The sequence below is a fragment of the Halichoeres trimaculatus genome, unplaced genomic scaffold, assembly GCF_033239565.1.
Source record: "Halichoeres trimaculatus isolate MK-OKI-2021-1 unplaced genomic scaffold, fHalTri1.1 fHalTri1_scaffold_5, whole genome shotgun sequence".
Classification (NCBI taxonomy): Eukaryota; Metazoa; Chordata; class Actinopteri; order Labriformes; family Labridae; genus Halichoeres; species Halichoeres trimaculatus.
The window spans coordinates 2,030,355-2,046,931 of record NW_027437183.1 but is presented as its reverse complement, the minus strand read 5'-3'; the positions used below and the strand labels follow the sequence as shown (position 1 = coordinate 2,046,931).

General features: G+C 40.5%; 1 protein-coding gene across 1 annotated transcript in view; it reads right to left on the bottom strand.

Moving 5' to 3' along the window:
• The window catches only part of antxr2a (ANTXR cell adhesion molecule 2a), a 126,348-nt gene that overhangs the window by 66,266 nt on the left and 43,505 nt on the right, over window positions 1–16,577 (bottom strand). The window contains exons 12-14 of the mRNA XM_074671183.1: window positions 13,368–13,463; window positions 3,389–3,439; window positions 376–465 (exon numbers count right to left, since the gene is read on the bottom strand). Of these exons, the coding sequence (XP_074527284.1) occupies window positions 376–465; window positions 3,389–3,439; window positions 13,368–13,463 (237 nt within the window). The remainder of the gene's footprint in view (window positions 1–375; window positions 466–3,388; window positions 3,440–13,367; window positions 13,464–16,577) is intronic.

Below are 16,577 nucleotides of genomic sequence, written 5' to 3'. Positions count from 1 at the left end.
CTCCTCCTCCTCCTCCTCCTCCTCCTCCTCCTCCGCTCAGTCCAACAACTTCCAGCTCTGGAGCAAAGAGTGAGTGTCAGCAGGTTTTGCAAATCGTGCCCCACTTCACACTGTCTGTGGCTTTGATTTGATCAGATTTAACCCACTGAACTTCACTCAGCCTGAGAGAGACATGACTTTTACCTCCATCACAGTTCACTCCTCAAAGAGCTCCACAGATCTGGATCTGAATCATTTCACAAAAAAGTTTCTGAACTCTGTCATTTTTTAGAAATCATCACTCCTCCTGCTTCATGGAGGAACCTGGAGGACATGTTCCTGAGGTGTGTGATAAAAGTGTGTGAGCTCCTGAGAGCGGTTTCAGGTGACTCTGACCTCCATGCGTCTGATTCCTCCTGCTCCTCTTCCTCCGTAGTACGAGGCGTCCACAGTCGGCCACTTCTTCTTGGGCAGCGGCTCTGGCTCCTTCAGAAAGACGAGATCACAGAGTTAACACATGAACCGACCTCTCAGGACATCGACTTTAAACGTCGACCTGAGGATTTCTTTGTCTGGACTAACCCTCGTCTTTGACTGACTTCATCTCTGAGCGCTGAGAGAGCCACTCTCACAGAAGGAGCTTTTCAAACCCTGAGCTTATTAAAGACCAAAACCTGTCGGTGCATATTGTGATGACAGATACATGAGTCAGGTTTATATGATGAGCTGATATTATTTTCCTGGAATGATGAATAGCTTATGCAACACAAATAAAAGGTCATAAAAACAAAAAAACAGCTTAAATATCTCAGACACAAACCGGCAGCAGCTCAGAGACACATTTCAGAGGAAGAGTCCAGATATTTACATTTCTTTTCTGATGTTAAAGGAGCTGTGAGGAGGAGGAAAGTGATCTTAAAAAGTTACGCTAGTGCTACGTAACTGTGCTAATAAATACCTCGCTTTATGGTGTTGTATCTGGTAAAAAGTTGACTTGAACAAAGAAAATTTGTTCCAAAACAAACTCAAAAAACTAAAAATAGGGATGGGCACCTTTCAGATTTCAAACAATACTGTACCGATACCTGGTACCTGGCAATCGATACCGGTTCTCAACAGTACCAATTTTTGGTACTTTTTTGTGTTTATGCAGTAAAAAACTCATATTTGTTAAATAAAAAATATATATTTTCTTCAATATATAACCTTGCAATGCTGTAGACATGTCCAGCTTGAAAAATCACCTGCTCTTCCACTTCCTCACAGTCACAAGGATGCGTTTAGGTACCTAAACATGGCACCTTTTGATTTTATGTGTATTGGTACCTGGTACTTTTAACAGAATTCGGACAGTACCTTTGAAAGTATCTAACTCGGTACCCATCCCTAGTTAACCTAGTTAACAGTCACAATCTTAACGACTAGCTTAGCATCAGGAGTGAAATCAAAGAGAAACAGAAAATCTTTGAACTCAACCTTTCAACTGATCTTAGCTTGAAATCCAACACTTTTTATACTACGCTAAGCTAAGCTAGGCTAACTGCTGTTGTCTAAGACATGCTACAAGCTACAACCTGTCTTAAAGTGATACTCCGGGATGGAACAAGTTGGGTCCTATCACAAGGTTTAGGGCAGAAATTACCCCTACAGCAGTGTTTTTGTGCAGCAGAAGCTCAGAGCGCTCGCACCAAACACCCCCTCCCTGCTCCTCTGCAGGTTTCCTCTGCACTCAGACGGGGCCATATTTTACTTGACCAAAAACGCAACACATCGTGTCTCTTCGTCCTGGCAGACTACCTGCGTTTGTTTATATCTGGCACGCTGTGCACGCGGACTGATACACTAAGCGGCGAGCGCGTCGTAGCCAGCTGTGGCTCTGCAGCGGAGGTAGCACCATTTTATGACACCATGAGAACTAGAGCCTTATTTAGCTGTGTTTTTGTGTGAAAGTAATGCGCTGAAAATTCTCTAAATAAAGCGTGAATGCAGACCCATATCAAATTTTTTCAGTGGGAGTCCGTTTATTTGTGTTTTTGGTCAAGTAAAATATGTCCCATCTGAGTGCAGAGGAAACCTGCAGAGGAGCAGGGAGGGGGTGTTTGGTGCGAGCACTCTGGGCTTCTGCTGCACAAAAACACTGCTGTAGGGGTAATTTCTGCCCTAAACCTTGTGATAGGACCCAACTCGTTCCATCCCGGAGTATCACTTTGAGGTACCTTGAACAATCTGATTTCTTTTTCTCTTCAACCCAACCAGTACTGTTTAAGGTACCTTTAAACATTTAATAAGTCCTGCTTGAAGGCACCCTAAGAAGCTAGTCTTAAAATGTTGCCTCATTTAGGAGTAGTGTAGTCTAACGTTTGGGCTAGTTTACTCTTAGCTGATGTTTTTCTAAATCCTTCAGTTGTCATGAAGTCGTCTTTGGGTACCCTTACAGTTTTTATAACATGAGAAGGTTTGTTTTGATGTACCATTCAACCTATAAACCAACAACAGCTGGTTTTACTTCCTGACATGGATAATTGGACAAAGATGCGGTGTTGTTTGTTTTTAGGTACCCTTCAGTCAATGTTTGTTTTTGATTTCTCATTATTTAAAGTTTGTTTGAAGGCACCCTAAGAAGCTAGTCTTTAAATCTTTCATCATTTAGGATAAGTGTAGTCTAACGTTTGGGCTAGTCTACTCTTAGTTGATGTTTTTCTTAATCCTACAGTTTTTGTATAGTTGTCTTTGGGTACCCGTACAGTTTTTATAACATGAGGAGGTTTGTTTTGATGTACCATTCATCTTTTAAACCAACATTATATAAAGACTGTTTGGACAACAAAAGCTGGTTTTACTTCCTGACATGGATAACTGGACAAAGATGCGGTGTTGTCTGTTTTTAGGTACCCTTTAGTCAATGTTTGTTTTTGATTTCTCATTATTTCAAGTTCTGTTTGAAGGTACCCTATGAAGCTAGTCTTAAAATGTTGCGTCATTCAGGATAAGTGTAGCCTAACGTTTGGGCTAGTCTACTCCGAGTTGTTGTTTTTCTAAATCCTTCAGTTGTCATAAAGTCGTCTTTGGGTACCCGTACAGTTTTTATAACATGAGGAGATTTGTTTTGATGTACCATTAATCCAATAAACCAACAACAGCTGGTTTTACTTCCTGACATGGATAATTGAAGAAAAATGTGGGGCTGCCTGTTTTAGGTACCCTTCAGTCAATGTTTGTTTTTGATTTATCATTATTTAAAGTTTGTTTGAAGGTACCCATGAAAGTTGAATTCACAGGAAGTCAGGATTTTATTTCCAGACCGTATTCACCGTGTTAAGTGTTTCCCACACCCTGCTTTAAACATACAAACCTTTCCTTAGTGTAAATAAAGTATTCAGGTACCGTGACAGCACTCTGATGTACTCACAGGTGGAGGAGGACGTGTAGGCGGAGGGGGCGGCGGCGGGTCTTTGATGACCTGGATAAACAGAAAAAGGAACAAAGTGTCAGCACAAAGTCCATCAGGGGCTGTAAACACGCGCGCCGGCTGACGGAGCGGATTCCTGACAGGTGACTGAGTCAAACAGAGACGTCCCTGAGCTGGTGGCACCACGGAGACACCGCTGCCGCCGCTGGCAGGCTGCTCCGTGGCTGCAGCATGCCCCCCATCGCCCCGCTGACTACTGATTACAAGGATTCAGCTTGTAAACCAACATCAGGGGCCCCCAGTGCCAAATAAAGAAAAGCTGAAACAACCTGTTGACGGGGGAGTCTTTGGGGCGCGCGGCGCTGCCCGTTTAGCTCTTAATTAATTGGACGGGGTTCAGCGCTCCCGAGCAATCCCCCCAATCATAAAGTCCTGAGGAGTTAATTAGCTCCAATGAGATGCAGAGGAGGAGGCTCGGCTCGGCTCCAAGCCACGTCTGAGAGGAAGATGACTGACTGCACACACACACACACACATGGACACACACTTCTCCCTCTGCAGAGTGACCAGCCCGCCGGCGTCCTCCATGACACCAGACGATGACATGACACCTGAGGAGCAGGTTGTCCACAATGCGATCCCGCTCAAAGACAAGATGCCTCCACCGGGGTTTGCGATGTGCCGAGCGAGGCAGAGCCTGACAGCGACATTTGTCAGGTGTCAGTCAGACGCTGCACAGACTGATGTCCAACTTTTTACTGCGGGACAGATGAAGACAGCTGAAGACAGCGCTGACAGTCTGTGGGTCTGTGAGCAGGATCCGGACTGAACCAGTTCATCACCCTGAGTCTACACCGTCCACTCTGAAACACAGACCCTGCTGGATCAAAGCCTCCACTGTTCCTAAAACCTCAGCTATGGTACGGTCTGTTTTCATCCTTTATGATCTGTTAATGTTCTCTGGTCATGGTACCCTTTTGACCCCCTAAAGGGTCAAAGACGTTTTCACCTGTTTTCAATCCTTCTGATTCATAAACTCAGTTCAGTCGGATCAGCTCTGTTGGAAAGGGTCACTGTCTGATTTACACATGTTATAATCTGCTGAGGCTGTTTTGAGGTACCCTTTGTGGTACGCTCACTTCTTCTCTGACACAGTGAGGTCTGTGTAAAGAAAACCTGAACTTCTCTCTAAGACATGGCTCAGTCTGCCTCAGGTACCCTGAACTACTACATCTCCAAAGTTGTTTGACCTTTATTGAGGTGCTTTTAAAAGTGGCTCATTAGCCTTTGGGGTATGACGAGGTCTGTTTTATGGTTCCTCTTTAGCATCTTTTTCTTGGGTGTTGTAAACTCAACATGAAAAGAGACTGCCTATGTCTGCTTGATGAGGGATAAAGTTACCTGACACTGTCTGACACATCATCAGGTAAGTAAGTAAGTAAACTTTATTAATATAGCGTTTTTCACAGACAAACGTCACAAAGTGCTTCACAGTAATAAAAGAGTATAAGATGTATTAAAAGTATGTAAAACATTAAAAAGCAGAATTTTGGACAAACTGAAGATGAGTCAACTCCTTTTTATTCAGATAAGTGTTGAGGCTGTTGCAGTAATCCAGTCGTTAGGAGACAACAGATGAAAAGGTCTGTATCAGGGTACCCAGCAGATTATTTCCCGCCAATTTACAAGATACAGTCTCTTTTCAGGTGCTCTTGAGATTCTACTCTCTCACTTTCTCACTTACAGTACGATACATCCTGTGTTTAACACTCTCTAAGGTCAGTTTTAAGGTACCCCTAACTCTGAAATTAATTCTTTCACATATTCACTCTTTTGAAAAGAGTTCTTAACAGTCAGTATGCCAAACTTTCTTATAACTGATAAGGTCTTTTTTAAGACCTTAAGACCTTTAAGATCATCACGTCTTACTGAAAATAAGACAAAAACACTTGATAAGATTTCAGTTTTTTGCAGTGTTGTGTTGATTTCATAGTTGATGTAGTTATGATATGATTTTCAGGGTTAACAACAATGTTATTTTTAGTAAAGAATAAACTAAAATCAGTCTAGGACTGGGGGATATATCAAATATACTCCATGTATGGCGTGTTTTTGCACGTGAGATGTATAAAATGACTATATCGCGATCATCGAGTACAAACAGTAACCTAAATATTTTCAGACGTCAGAACGTAAATCTCTTCAGCGATTCACTCGTTTCTCTGCTGCTCAGCCGGTGCTCCTCTCACAGCGAGCACCACGCTCCCCCCGCCCACCCAGAAAAATCCTCCTGCGCATTAATGTTATGATGTCAGGAGAGGAGAGAAGAAAAGTCGCTTGCCCGTCTTATCAGTTGCGGGTTGTGGGTTCCTGGGGCTTGTTTTCTAGTTTCACTTTTGCTTTTCTGCACACTCTGCGAGTCTGAGACCAGGTTCTTAAAGAAAGAAGCAGAAACTACGTCCAGAATTAATTAATCACTCGCAGACGTCGCTGGTGTTTCAGAGTAAAGTGTGACCCTGTTAACTGGTGACTCTCGGCTGTTAATCACTGATACTGTCCGCTGAGAGTCACCAGTTAGCATGGTCGCTATCAACTCCAAAACACCGGTTGCTCTGTAACAGCCAAAACTTGATAGACGTTTCCTCTGCTGTAAAGTATTGTTTCTAAAAACTGACCACAGAACAACCGAACATTTTTAATGCTGATAACAGGTTGAAAAACGCTAACTCATTTCTATGGTCGAGATGTGTCTTTATAGGCTGATAATCCCTCCATCGCCTGGGTTCATATGAGTCAAATCTTTTCGTAAACTTCTGTTTTTAAAAAGTGATGTACAAATAAAGTTTTATTGTTTTTATTATTACTTTGTTTTTTTTTAGCTGCTGTCTCTTTAAGACTCCCTGCTTCTCAAACCCCCATCCCTCTGATTGGCTAGCCCTCTTTACAGTCAGTATGCCAAACTTTCTTATAACTGATAAGGTCTTTTTTAAGGTACCCATTCCAACTGCTGTTCTCCCTTTCTAACAGGGTTAACTTGAAAATGACTGATTAGTTTCTACAAGTTAAGGTACCTTTACTGTCTCCCCTCCAAAACACTCCACTCCCAAACATACTGTATCTGTATCAAGGTACCCCTTACACTCAGTTGTCTTTCTTTACATGCTATAGTCTTTATTTATAAGGATATAAATTTGTAATTATATAGTTATTTATAACTTTTTTCTTTATAACATACAGTGGAGTCTGTTTTAAGGTACCCGTCCCCACATGTGTTCACCCTGTCAGGGTCTGATGAAAGGAGTTTGATTTCGTGTTTCTAAAGGTACCCTTACCTGTCTCTCATCTTCTCTGACACAGACTTAGTTATGACCGTATTTAGGAACCCTGGACGGTGTGTTTTCTCACTCATATCTACGTTAATGATCTTTTATTAGATTTATTCTCTTTTTCTTACCCTTGATAAGACTTATCTTCATTTTTTTCAGTATTTTTGGATCCGTTTTAAGGTACCCATTACTGCCTTAATGCCAGTATTTCAAAAGCTGTGTTCTGAAGAAACGCCTACATATTTTACTTCCTGTCTGTAAGGTTAGAGTCGTCCATACACTGGTGTTTAAAGCTCACATGGTGGAAAGCTCTGAGCCTATAAATCCTGATCCTGTAGGGTCTGATTCTGCAGCTGAAGCAGCTCTTTGGACCCAACCCTCCGTCAGCTCTGCTCCTACATTTACTTAATTAGTTTGCAGGGTGGGAGCGATGTAATTAAAGCATATCATAGATCCTAACAGCTGTTTGAGGCGGTGTGAAGCGCGGGAGAGCCTCACACTCTGCACATACTGTCGTCATTAGAATAATGAAAAATAATCAATTAGGGTTAATTCAGGGCTCTCTGACTGACTCTGGCTCCAGAAAGGTCTGCGCTTAGCCTCTCCATACGCTGATTAACATCATTTCAGACACACCTTACGTTCACGGGATTATCCTCTTTTATTGAGTAATTACCGAGCAGATTTTCGGGACATATTGTGGGATAAATAAAGCATTAAACAAATGACGGGGCCCTGCTGCTCTTTCTCTCATACCTGATGGACAGATGTGAGGAGCGGCGACACGGCGGCGTGATTAAAAACTGAACTGCTGGTTATTTAACCGCCTGACATCACCCAGAGAGTCACAACACGACTGTGAGAAACAGACCAATCAGAGGCTCTTTGGACGTTTGACACGGGACTGGACTAAAGCTCAGACCGCAGATCTGTGAGTTTAAAAAAGGACGAGTGTTTGTGTTCATGGAAACAAGAAGATTAAAAATTCACATTTAAGAGTTTAACTGACAGAAACTAAAGAGTGCATGAAAAAGTGTCTAAAAGTAACAGAAGAAGAATCTCTCTCTAACTCTCTTTAGCTGAGTTTTAATCTATTTAAAAAAAATGTATTTATTTATTTATTTTATGTCTTATTTATTGTTAAGTTTTGGTTTGAGAACAGCTCTTTATTTTGACACCATAACAGAGCACTTTGAGTTGACAGTTTTATCTGTGTGCACAAATCTTTCCTTTCCAACACGTCTTTAGTCCACTGCAAAAAAAAATGAAATCTTACCAAGTGTTTTTGTCTTATTTTAAGTAAAAAGTGTTTTATTACACTAGATTTGAGCCACATTCAAGTGGTCAGTCATGAAAAATGTCTTGTTTCTAGTTATTTAAAGACTTAAAACAAAAATCTGCCAACAGAACAAAAAATAATTGCTTGAAAATTTGCTTGAGGCTTGAATAACGTCTGAAAACAACTAACCTTTCTCTTGTACAAGTGGCAGATTTTTTTTACTTGTTGAATGAAGGTGAATGTGGCTCATATTAAGTCTAAAAAGACATTTGCTACTGAAAATAAGACAAAAACACTTGATAAGATTTCAGTTTTTTGCAGTGTTGTGTTAATTTCATAGTTGATGTAGTTATGATGTGATTTTCAGGGTTAACAACAATGTTATTTTTAGTAAAGAATAAACCAAAATCAGTCTAGGACTGGGGGATATATCAAATATACTCCATGTATGGCGTGTTTTTGTACGTGAGATGTATAAAATGACTATATCGCGATCATCGAGTACAAACAGTAACCTAAATATTTTCAGACGTCAGAACGTAAATCTCTTTGGTGTCAGGAGAGGAGAGAAGAAAAGTCGCTTGCCCGTCTTATCAGTTGCGGGTTGTGGGTTCCTGGGGCTTGTTTTCTAGTTTCACTTTTGCTTTTCTGCACACTCAGCGAGTCTGAGACCAGGTTCTTAAAGAAAGAAGCAGAAACTACGTCCAGAATTAATTAATCACTCGCAGATGTCACTGGTGTTTCAGAGTAAAGTGTGACCCTCTTAACTGGTGACTCTCGGCCGTTAATCACTGATACTGTCCGCTGAGAGTCACCATTTAGCATGGTCGCTATTAACTCCAAAACACTGGTTGCTCTGTAACAGCCAAAACTTGATAGACGTTTCCTCTGCTGTAAAGTATCGTTTCTAAAAACTGACCACAGAACAACCAAACATTTTTAATGCTGATAACAGGTTGAAAAACGCTAACTCATTTCTATGGTCGAGATGCGTCTTTATGATGACGTAGGCTGATAATCCCTCCATCGCCTGGGTTCATATGAGTCAAAGCTTTTCAAAAACTCCTGTTTTTTAAAAAGTGATGCACAAATAAAGTTTTTATTGTTTTTCTTATTGCTTTGTTTTTTAGCTGCTGTCTCTTTAAGACTCCCTGCTTCTCAAACCCCCATCCCTCTGATTGGCTAGCCCTCTGGAGACCTGTCAGGGGGCGGAGCTATGAGCAGACCTTGGTGTTTGAGGTTCACAGTACAGTCACTGAACTACAGTATTATCAAAGCTTTTCCAGAAATTTCCAGGTTTATTAATTGTTTTAAAATTTCTTGAGGCTTTAAATTTTTTTTTTTTCCAAAGCTAAATAAGATTTTGTTTCCTGTCTCAGAGTTTAATTTGGTCTGAGATCAGCAGCTCACTTTAATAATGATTTGATCTCTGTGTTTTTATGGCTCTTATTTGTTTTTATGTGTCATTTTCATTTATTTTATTTATTTATTTATTTATTTATTCTTAATTTTCTTTTGCTGTGCAGCACTTTGGTAAATTTAACTGTTTTGAAAACCTGCCTTCAGTGTGTTTGGATTTTCAGCATTTAAAAAAGAAAACACTGAATAGAAAGTTCAGCTTTCATGTGCAACGCTGACAACTCTGCTGTGAAATATTCAGAGATTATCAAAAAATTAAAAACAAACTGAGTCTGAAAAATGTCCAGAAGAGCTTCCAAACAGGCAGAGAAACATTTGTCATCGGGATAAACTGGAGATGTAACTCCCAGCACATCTCAGATCTCAATCCCTGGATTTGAAACAAGTTTTCTGATGTTTGAAGAAAGCGGGAATGTTTATTACATTATTTCTGTTATTTTAGAGGATTTAGTTTTCGAGTGTTAGAGATGCTTCTGTCGGATTTTAAAGGTTTGATCCTCGATAACGAACTGAAACCAGGAGCTGGAGGTTGGACCTGCTCTGCTCAGAGTTTCATTTACAAACAAAGAAATCAGCTCCACTGACCTCTGAGCTGGAGGGAGTCCACCAGGACGCGCGACAGACAGGCAGGCAGAGAGACGGAGAGCGGGGGATTGTGGGAATGAGGTTGTGTGTGTGTGTGTGAGTGTGTGTGTGTGCATGGCCTCATCCCGGCTCTGAAACCTGGCAGACTGGGGGTTTAAATATTAACAAGCCACACATGGCCCTCCTCTTGTGCCTCGTCCCTGGATGGAAGGCAACAGCAGCTCCCTCCACCAAGACAAACACGTCCGCAGCCAGACATGCTGCAGGGGGTTTACATTTTAATGCCTTTGTTGGTTTTCCAAAATATGCTTCCATCTCATCCTGGACGGGCTCCCTTCAGGTCCACAAAGCCAGGTGACGTCTATCATTTAAGGGGCGGTGCGCAGGGAGGCAGGGAGGAGGAAGAGGAGGAGGAGGAGGAGGAGGAGGAGGAGGGCGAGCCTGCCTTCATCAGATCTCAGAGTAAAAAAGGCAGAGACACAGAAAAAGAGCAGAGAGCACCATCTGTGGCCCCTCGCTCCTCGCCCCAAACCAGAATCTGTTGTGGATTTTTGTAAACGCTGGAAAGGGAGGCGAGGGGACGAGGAGGGGGACGAGGAGAGGAAGGAAGGGAGGGTTTCAGATTTCACTAAAGTGAAAGTTAAACAAAGATTAAAAGAATAAAACCAGTCAGAGGCTGGGGGAGAGGAGCAGAGTCAGGACGGAGCTGCAAATTTAACACGTTAACCTCCGTCACAGAATCAGCTAAAACTGCAAAAAACTGAACTCTTATCAAGTGATTTTGTCTTTTTTTTAAGTAAATTTCCTCGATATGAGGCACAGTCACCTGACCAGTCCAGAAAAATGTCTTGTTTTAAGTTAATCAAAGACAAAAATAAGGTCTAAATTGCTGTAACAAGAAAAAAAATCTTACATCAGAACAAGAAAAAGTTTGCTCAAAAATTTACTTAGAGCTAGAATAATTTCTTAATACCAGAACTTTACTGAGGTGACTTCTTGGGAGCCAAAACATGTCTGAAGGTGCCCACTTGGGTGGCAAAACACACACTACATAAACCTTCTTTTCCTGCTTTTTGCGCCTGTCCTTTGAAAAGTCTGTGCACACCACTTCAAGGTGTTTTTTGGTTGTGAGTTTTTTTTTTTTATCATATAAGAATTGATCTCAGGGTGCAAAACCAGCCCAGAAAAACATTTATTTTTCTAGTTATTTACAGAACAGGAGAGTTCTTCGCACATCTAATTTAGGAGACAGGTGCGTCGGAGAAAAAAGACGGTTTGAACAAGAAGGTGGACTCCCGCACACTAACTAGCATGAAAATTATTTATTTACAACGATTCAGTCTCAGACCTTCATCAGGCAAATAGTTTAATCAAAGGGGACGTCTTAAAAAAAGAGGTGGTGATCCTGTGGCACCTGTGGACAATCGTCATCATGACGTAACATCTGCACCAGAAAAACAAATACACAGGACAACAAACATACATTTACTTCCTGACGCATGATGAAAGACTATTTAAAGCCTACAAATACGGCTAAAAGTAGAAACATCAATCACAAAACATGCTGTTTAGGGGGCATTAAAGGTCCATAAGACAAGAAACACGAGAAACACGAGAAACATTACATTAGACTTTTAGTTGACACAGTCCGTTGTTAACTACATCACTTAATTCCCCGAGAGATAAAAAGTCTACAATGCCGTACAACCTAATGACATCAATACATACAAACAGACACATATAATAGGTCACCTGGTCATTAAAAGTGGGCCTAGAAATGTGTGAAATTCATATGCATCACACATTAGTTAGCCAGAAGGAGGGAGGACATGCTGTAAAGTCAATTATAGAAACACATTTTTATCTCTCGGTGAATTAAGTGATGTAATCAACAATGTACTGTGTCAACTAAAAGTCTGATGTAATGTTTCTCATGTTTCTCATGTTTCTCATCTTCTACCCGGACGCTGCACTGATGATTCGTGAGCATTTTCACTGGTCAAACTATCTGTTGTAGACTTGTATGAGGGACTTTTGGGAGAGGATGGTGGCCGAGGAGGAAAGGGTTGTTATGACAACGTGAAGTGTTTTCACCAAAAAAGGTGTTTCCTTTGACTTCAATATCCAAACTTGTGAAAAACAACCTCATGAGAGAGTCAAAACTTTTTCATCCAAATTTGAAAGTTTTTCCAAATTCTGGTGTTTCTCAGCGAAACACTCTGAGCTGCTGCTCTGATGTCTGCTGCTGAATGAAACACTCTGCAGATTCTCAGTTTCATGACTAATTTCTACAAACATGTGTCTGTTATCAGCTCAGGGCTCCTCCAGACTCTCATGTCACCTCTACACTGCAAAAACTCAAACCTCATCAAGTGTTTGTGTCTTATTTTTAGGAAAAACGGCTTATTAGAATTAATCAGATCAAATTCCTGAAAAATAAAAGTCTTATTTCAGGATATTAAAAGATAAAAATGAGTCTGAATTTTTTGTGAAGAGTAGGCTGCAGCTCAGGGCCTCATTTCTGCTTCCTCCACCTGTCTCAGCTCAGTGTTTTGGGTTTGTTTTCTGTCCTCTGATTGGTCGGTCTGTCACGGATCAGACTTTAGTTTGACGCAGCTGAAAGTCTTCACGAAGAGTAGTAACATTCGTTTTTTATAGATTTTCCTCACTCGAAGCTTTAAATCTGTCAGAAACACCACATGGAGAGTCTGTCTGCTCTGTTTCTGCTTTAATGGAAAACCTCCTCCACCAGACCCAGACCCAGACCCAGACCCAGACCCAGACCCAGACCCAGACCCAGACTGATGAGGATAATAAGAGGAGGAAAACAAAGTTCAGCTGAAAGAAACTGTCAGGATTAAAAGTGGAGAGTTAGTGCTAAAACACAGAGTAAGTATTTTAATCTGCAGAGCGCGCTGAGATTAAACCATCAGCTCTCTATGGATTATTATTAATCCCCCTTCTCCCCAGGTAGGACTAAAGTTAGTCCTGATCAAACACTGACTCACTTCTCTCACAATCTGTCCCTCACTTTGAGTTCACTCTAAACTAAACTCGCTGAATGACCTCACTTCACAAACAGGAAGTGGGCTCTGCACTTCCTGTTTCAGGCTCTTCCTCTGTGGTGCTGCTCAACCGACACAGCGGTGAAGTGGTGTGCAGATCTTCAAAGCTCTGCATCGTAGACTTACTGATCTAAGACCCATTGGAGGGGCAGGGCCTCAAACACCAAGGTCTTCCCATAGCCCTGCCCCCCAACAAGGGGTTCTGTATGGAAGAAAATACTACGGGGGCACCACAGGGACAAAATAAAGACTACAAAAAGAACAACACCCCCTCTTTCAGTCTTTGGCTGTGCAGGATCACTCACCACTTTGCAGCACAGAGGCCAGAACCACCACATCAGGGCCAGAGCCACCAGGACCAACAGAACCAGGAAGACGATGACCACAGCGAGGCCGTCCGACTGCAGGAGGAGGAGCGAGGAGGAGGTGATCAGTAAAAATCATGAGGAGATGGAGGAATCAGAGCTTTATGAAACAGACAGACTGATCAGGAAAATACAAAGTGTGCAATTCTTTGACATTTACCATTTATAATTTTTTTAGTTTGATTTTTACTTTTACTTTTTTGCATTAATGGGGTAAAAATATTCATTTATTTCATTATAAAACTTTTTTTTTTTCAATTTAACATATTTATTCTTTAATATATAACCCTGAAATGCTGCGTTCAAGTCCAGCATGGAAAATTCCCTACTCTTCCGTCACAGTCACAATGATGTGTTTAGGTACCTAAACGTAGTACCTTTTGGGTTTACATGAATTGGCACCCGACACTTTTGACAGAATTTGGTCAGTACCTCTAAAAGCACCTGATTCAGTGCCCATCCCTAATCACGTGAGTCAGAGAGAAACATTTTGTCCTCTGCTGGAAAAAAGTGGGACATTTTTTCCAATCCAGTTTATCAACAAAGACTGAAATGAAGATTTTGAATTGAAAAAAAAATAATAAACAAAAAAAAAATGACAAAGAATCCTGATTTTGATATTGGCAAAATAAAAGTCCTAATATATTAATTTTCATTTTTTCCCCGAACCGAATATGTATATGTATAAATAACAAACAGCGAGAGCAGTGTAAAGGAATGAAGTGATCTCTGTTCACACAACGGTCGTAGAGGAAGGTGGAGACAGTTCTGCTTCTTGGATCACGTAGAAAAACCACAACGTGAGCAATACCAAGAAACCAGGTTGTGTAAGAGAGCTGAGGAGCTGAGGAGGTGAGGAGGTGATAAACAAACCACAGAGGGTTAGAGACAAGCTACTCTGAGTGTTTGTTATTCAATTTATCACAGTGGTTGTTTTCATCAGTCATGGATCCTATCATAGGGTTTTGTTTAGTATCAGAACCTGGATCCTGGTATCCTGTATTATGCCTTATTCAATCACACTGTATTAGGGATGGATACTGAATTAGATACTTTTATAGGTACCCACTGAATTCTGTCAAAAGTAAACCCAAAAGGTACCATGTTTTTGGTACGCATCCTTGTGACAGTGACGGAAGAGTAGTTGATTTTCCACACTGGACATGAACACAGCATTGCAAGGTTATATACTGAAGAATAAATATGTCAAATTGAAAAGTTTTTATATTTTATTATTAAACAAATTAACATTTTTTACCACATAAACACAAAAAAAGTCCTGAAAATTGGTACCGTTGAGTGCCGGTACCGATAGCCAGGTACCGGGCATTGGTACCGTATCATTTCAAATGTGAAAGGTACCCATCCCTACACTGTATTGTATCACACTGAAACACATCACACCCTGTTGTACCTTTTCCTATTGTCTGTATCATACTGCCCTACATTAAGAATTGTATCATATCACACCACATCCTTTCATACCATAGAGTACTGTAGTGTAAGGATGGGTATTGTTGTTTTTACGTTTTTTTTTATAGGTACAGACCGAACACTGTCAAAAATACTGGGTACCGCTTCATGTTCAATCAAGAAGGCACTATGTTTACGTACCTAAACACATATTTGTGACTGTGAGGGAGTGGAAGAGTAGGGGATTTTTCCACGCTGGACATGAACACAGCATTTCAAGGTTACATACTGAAGAATAAATATGTCAAATTGAAAAGTTTTTCTATTCTATCATTAAACAAAATGATATTTTTTAACCACATAAACACAAAAAAGTACCGAAAATTGGTACCATTGAGTACCGATACCAAGTGACAGGTATTGGGTATCGGTACCGTGTCGTTTCAATGTGAAAGGTTCCCATCCCTACACTGTATGTATCGAACTGAAACATATCACACCCTATTGTACATTATCCTATTGTCTGTATTATACTGCTCGACATTTAGTATCATGTCATAGAAATGTAAAGCACTGTATTGTAGGGATGGGTATCGAATTAAGTAATTTTATAGGTATGGACTGAATTCTGTCAAAAGTACTGGGTACTGCTTCATGTTAAACCAAAAGGTACCATGTTTAGGTACCTGAATGCATCCTTGTGACTGTGAGGGAGTGAAAGAGTAGTTGATTTTCCATGCTGGACATGAACACAGCATTACAAGGTTATATACTGAAGAATAAATATGTTAAATTGAAAAGGTTTTGTACTCTATTATTAAACATGTTGATATTTTTCACCACATAAACACAAAAAAGTACAGAAAATTGGTACTGATACTTATTGTCATCTGTACCGTTAAGTTTCAAATGTGAAAGGTTCCCATCCCTACACTGTATGTATCGAACTGAAACGTATCACACTCTATTGTACATTATCCTATTGTCTGCATCACACTGCTCTACATTTAGTATTGTGTCATATCACACCACATCCTATCATATTATTGAAATGTAAAGCACTGTATTGTAGGGATGGGTATCCAATTAGGTATTTTTATAGGTACCGACTGAATTCTGTCAAAAGTACCAGGTACCAAATCACATAAAACCAAAGGTAACATGTTTAGGTACCTTAACACATCGTTGTGATTGTGAGGGAGTGGAAGAGAAGGGGATTTTCCATGCTGGACATGAACACAGCATTACAAGGTTAGATACTGAAGAATAAATATGTTAAATTAAAGCTAAAAAAATCTTATTTTTTACTACATAAACACAAAAAGTACCAAAAATTGGTACCAATACTGATTGCTATCAGTACTGTATTGTTTCAAATGTTAAAGGAACCCATCCCTACTGTATTGTCTCTTTTATTGCTTTGTATTGTAACTAGGGACGCACAATGTAATTGGCATGTTCTCGGTATCAGCCAATGTGGGCTTGAAAATGAAATATTGGATGCTAGTATTTTTCATATTTTTCACTTTTTTGCACTTGACCTCTTTGTTACACAGTGTTAGTAGCTCATAGAATCGTGTAGTGTAGATAGAGCCCACCATTTCATTTATGTTCTGATCAGGAACTGAAGCTACACATTTTTCTTTTCCCTTTTTGTGATTTCATTTCTTCACATATTTGGCTCCTGTTTCAAGTTTACTTTAAGTTTTTAGCAGCAGTCTGTACGGTAAGGATGGG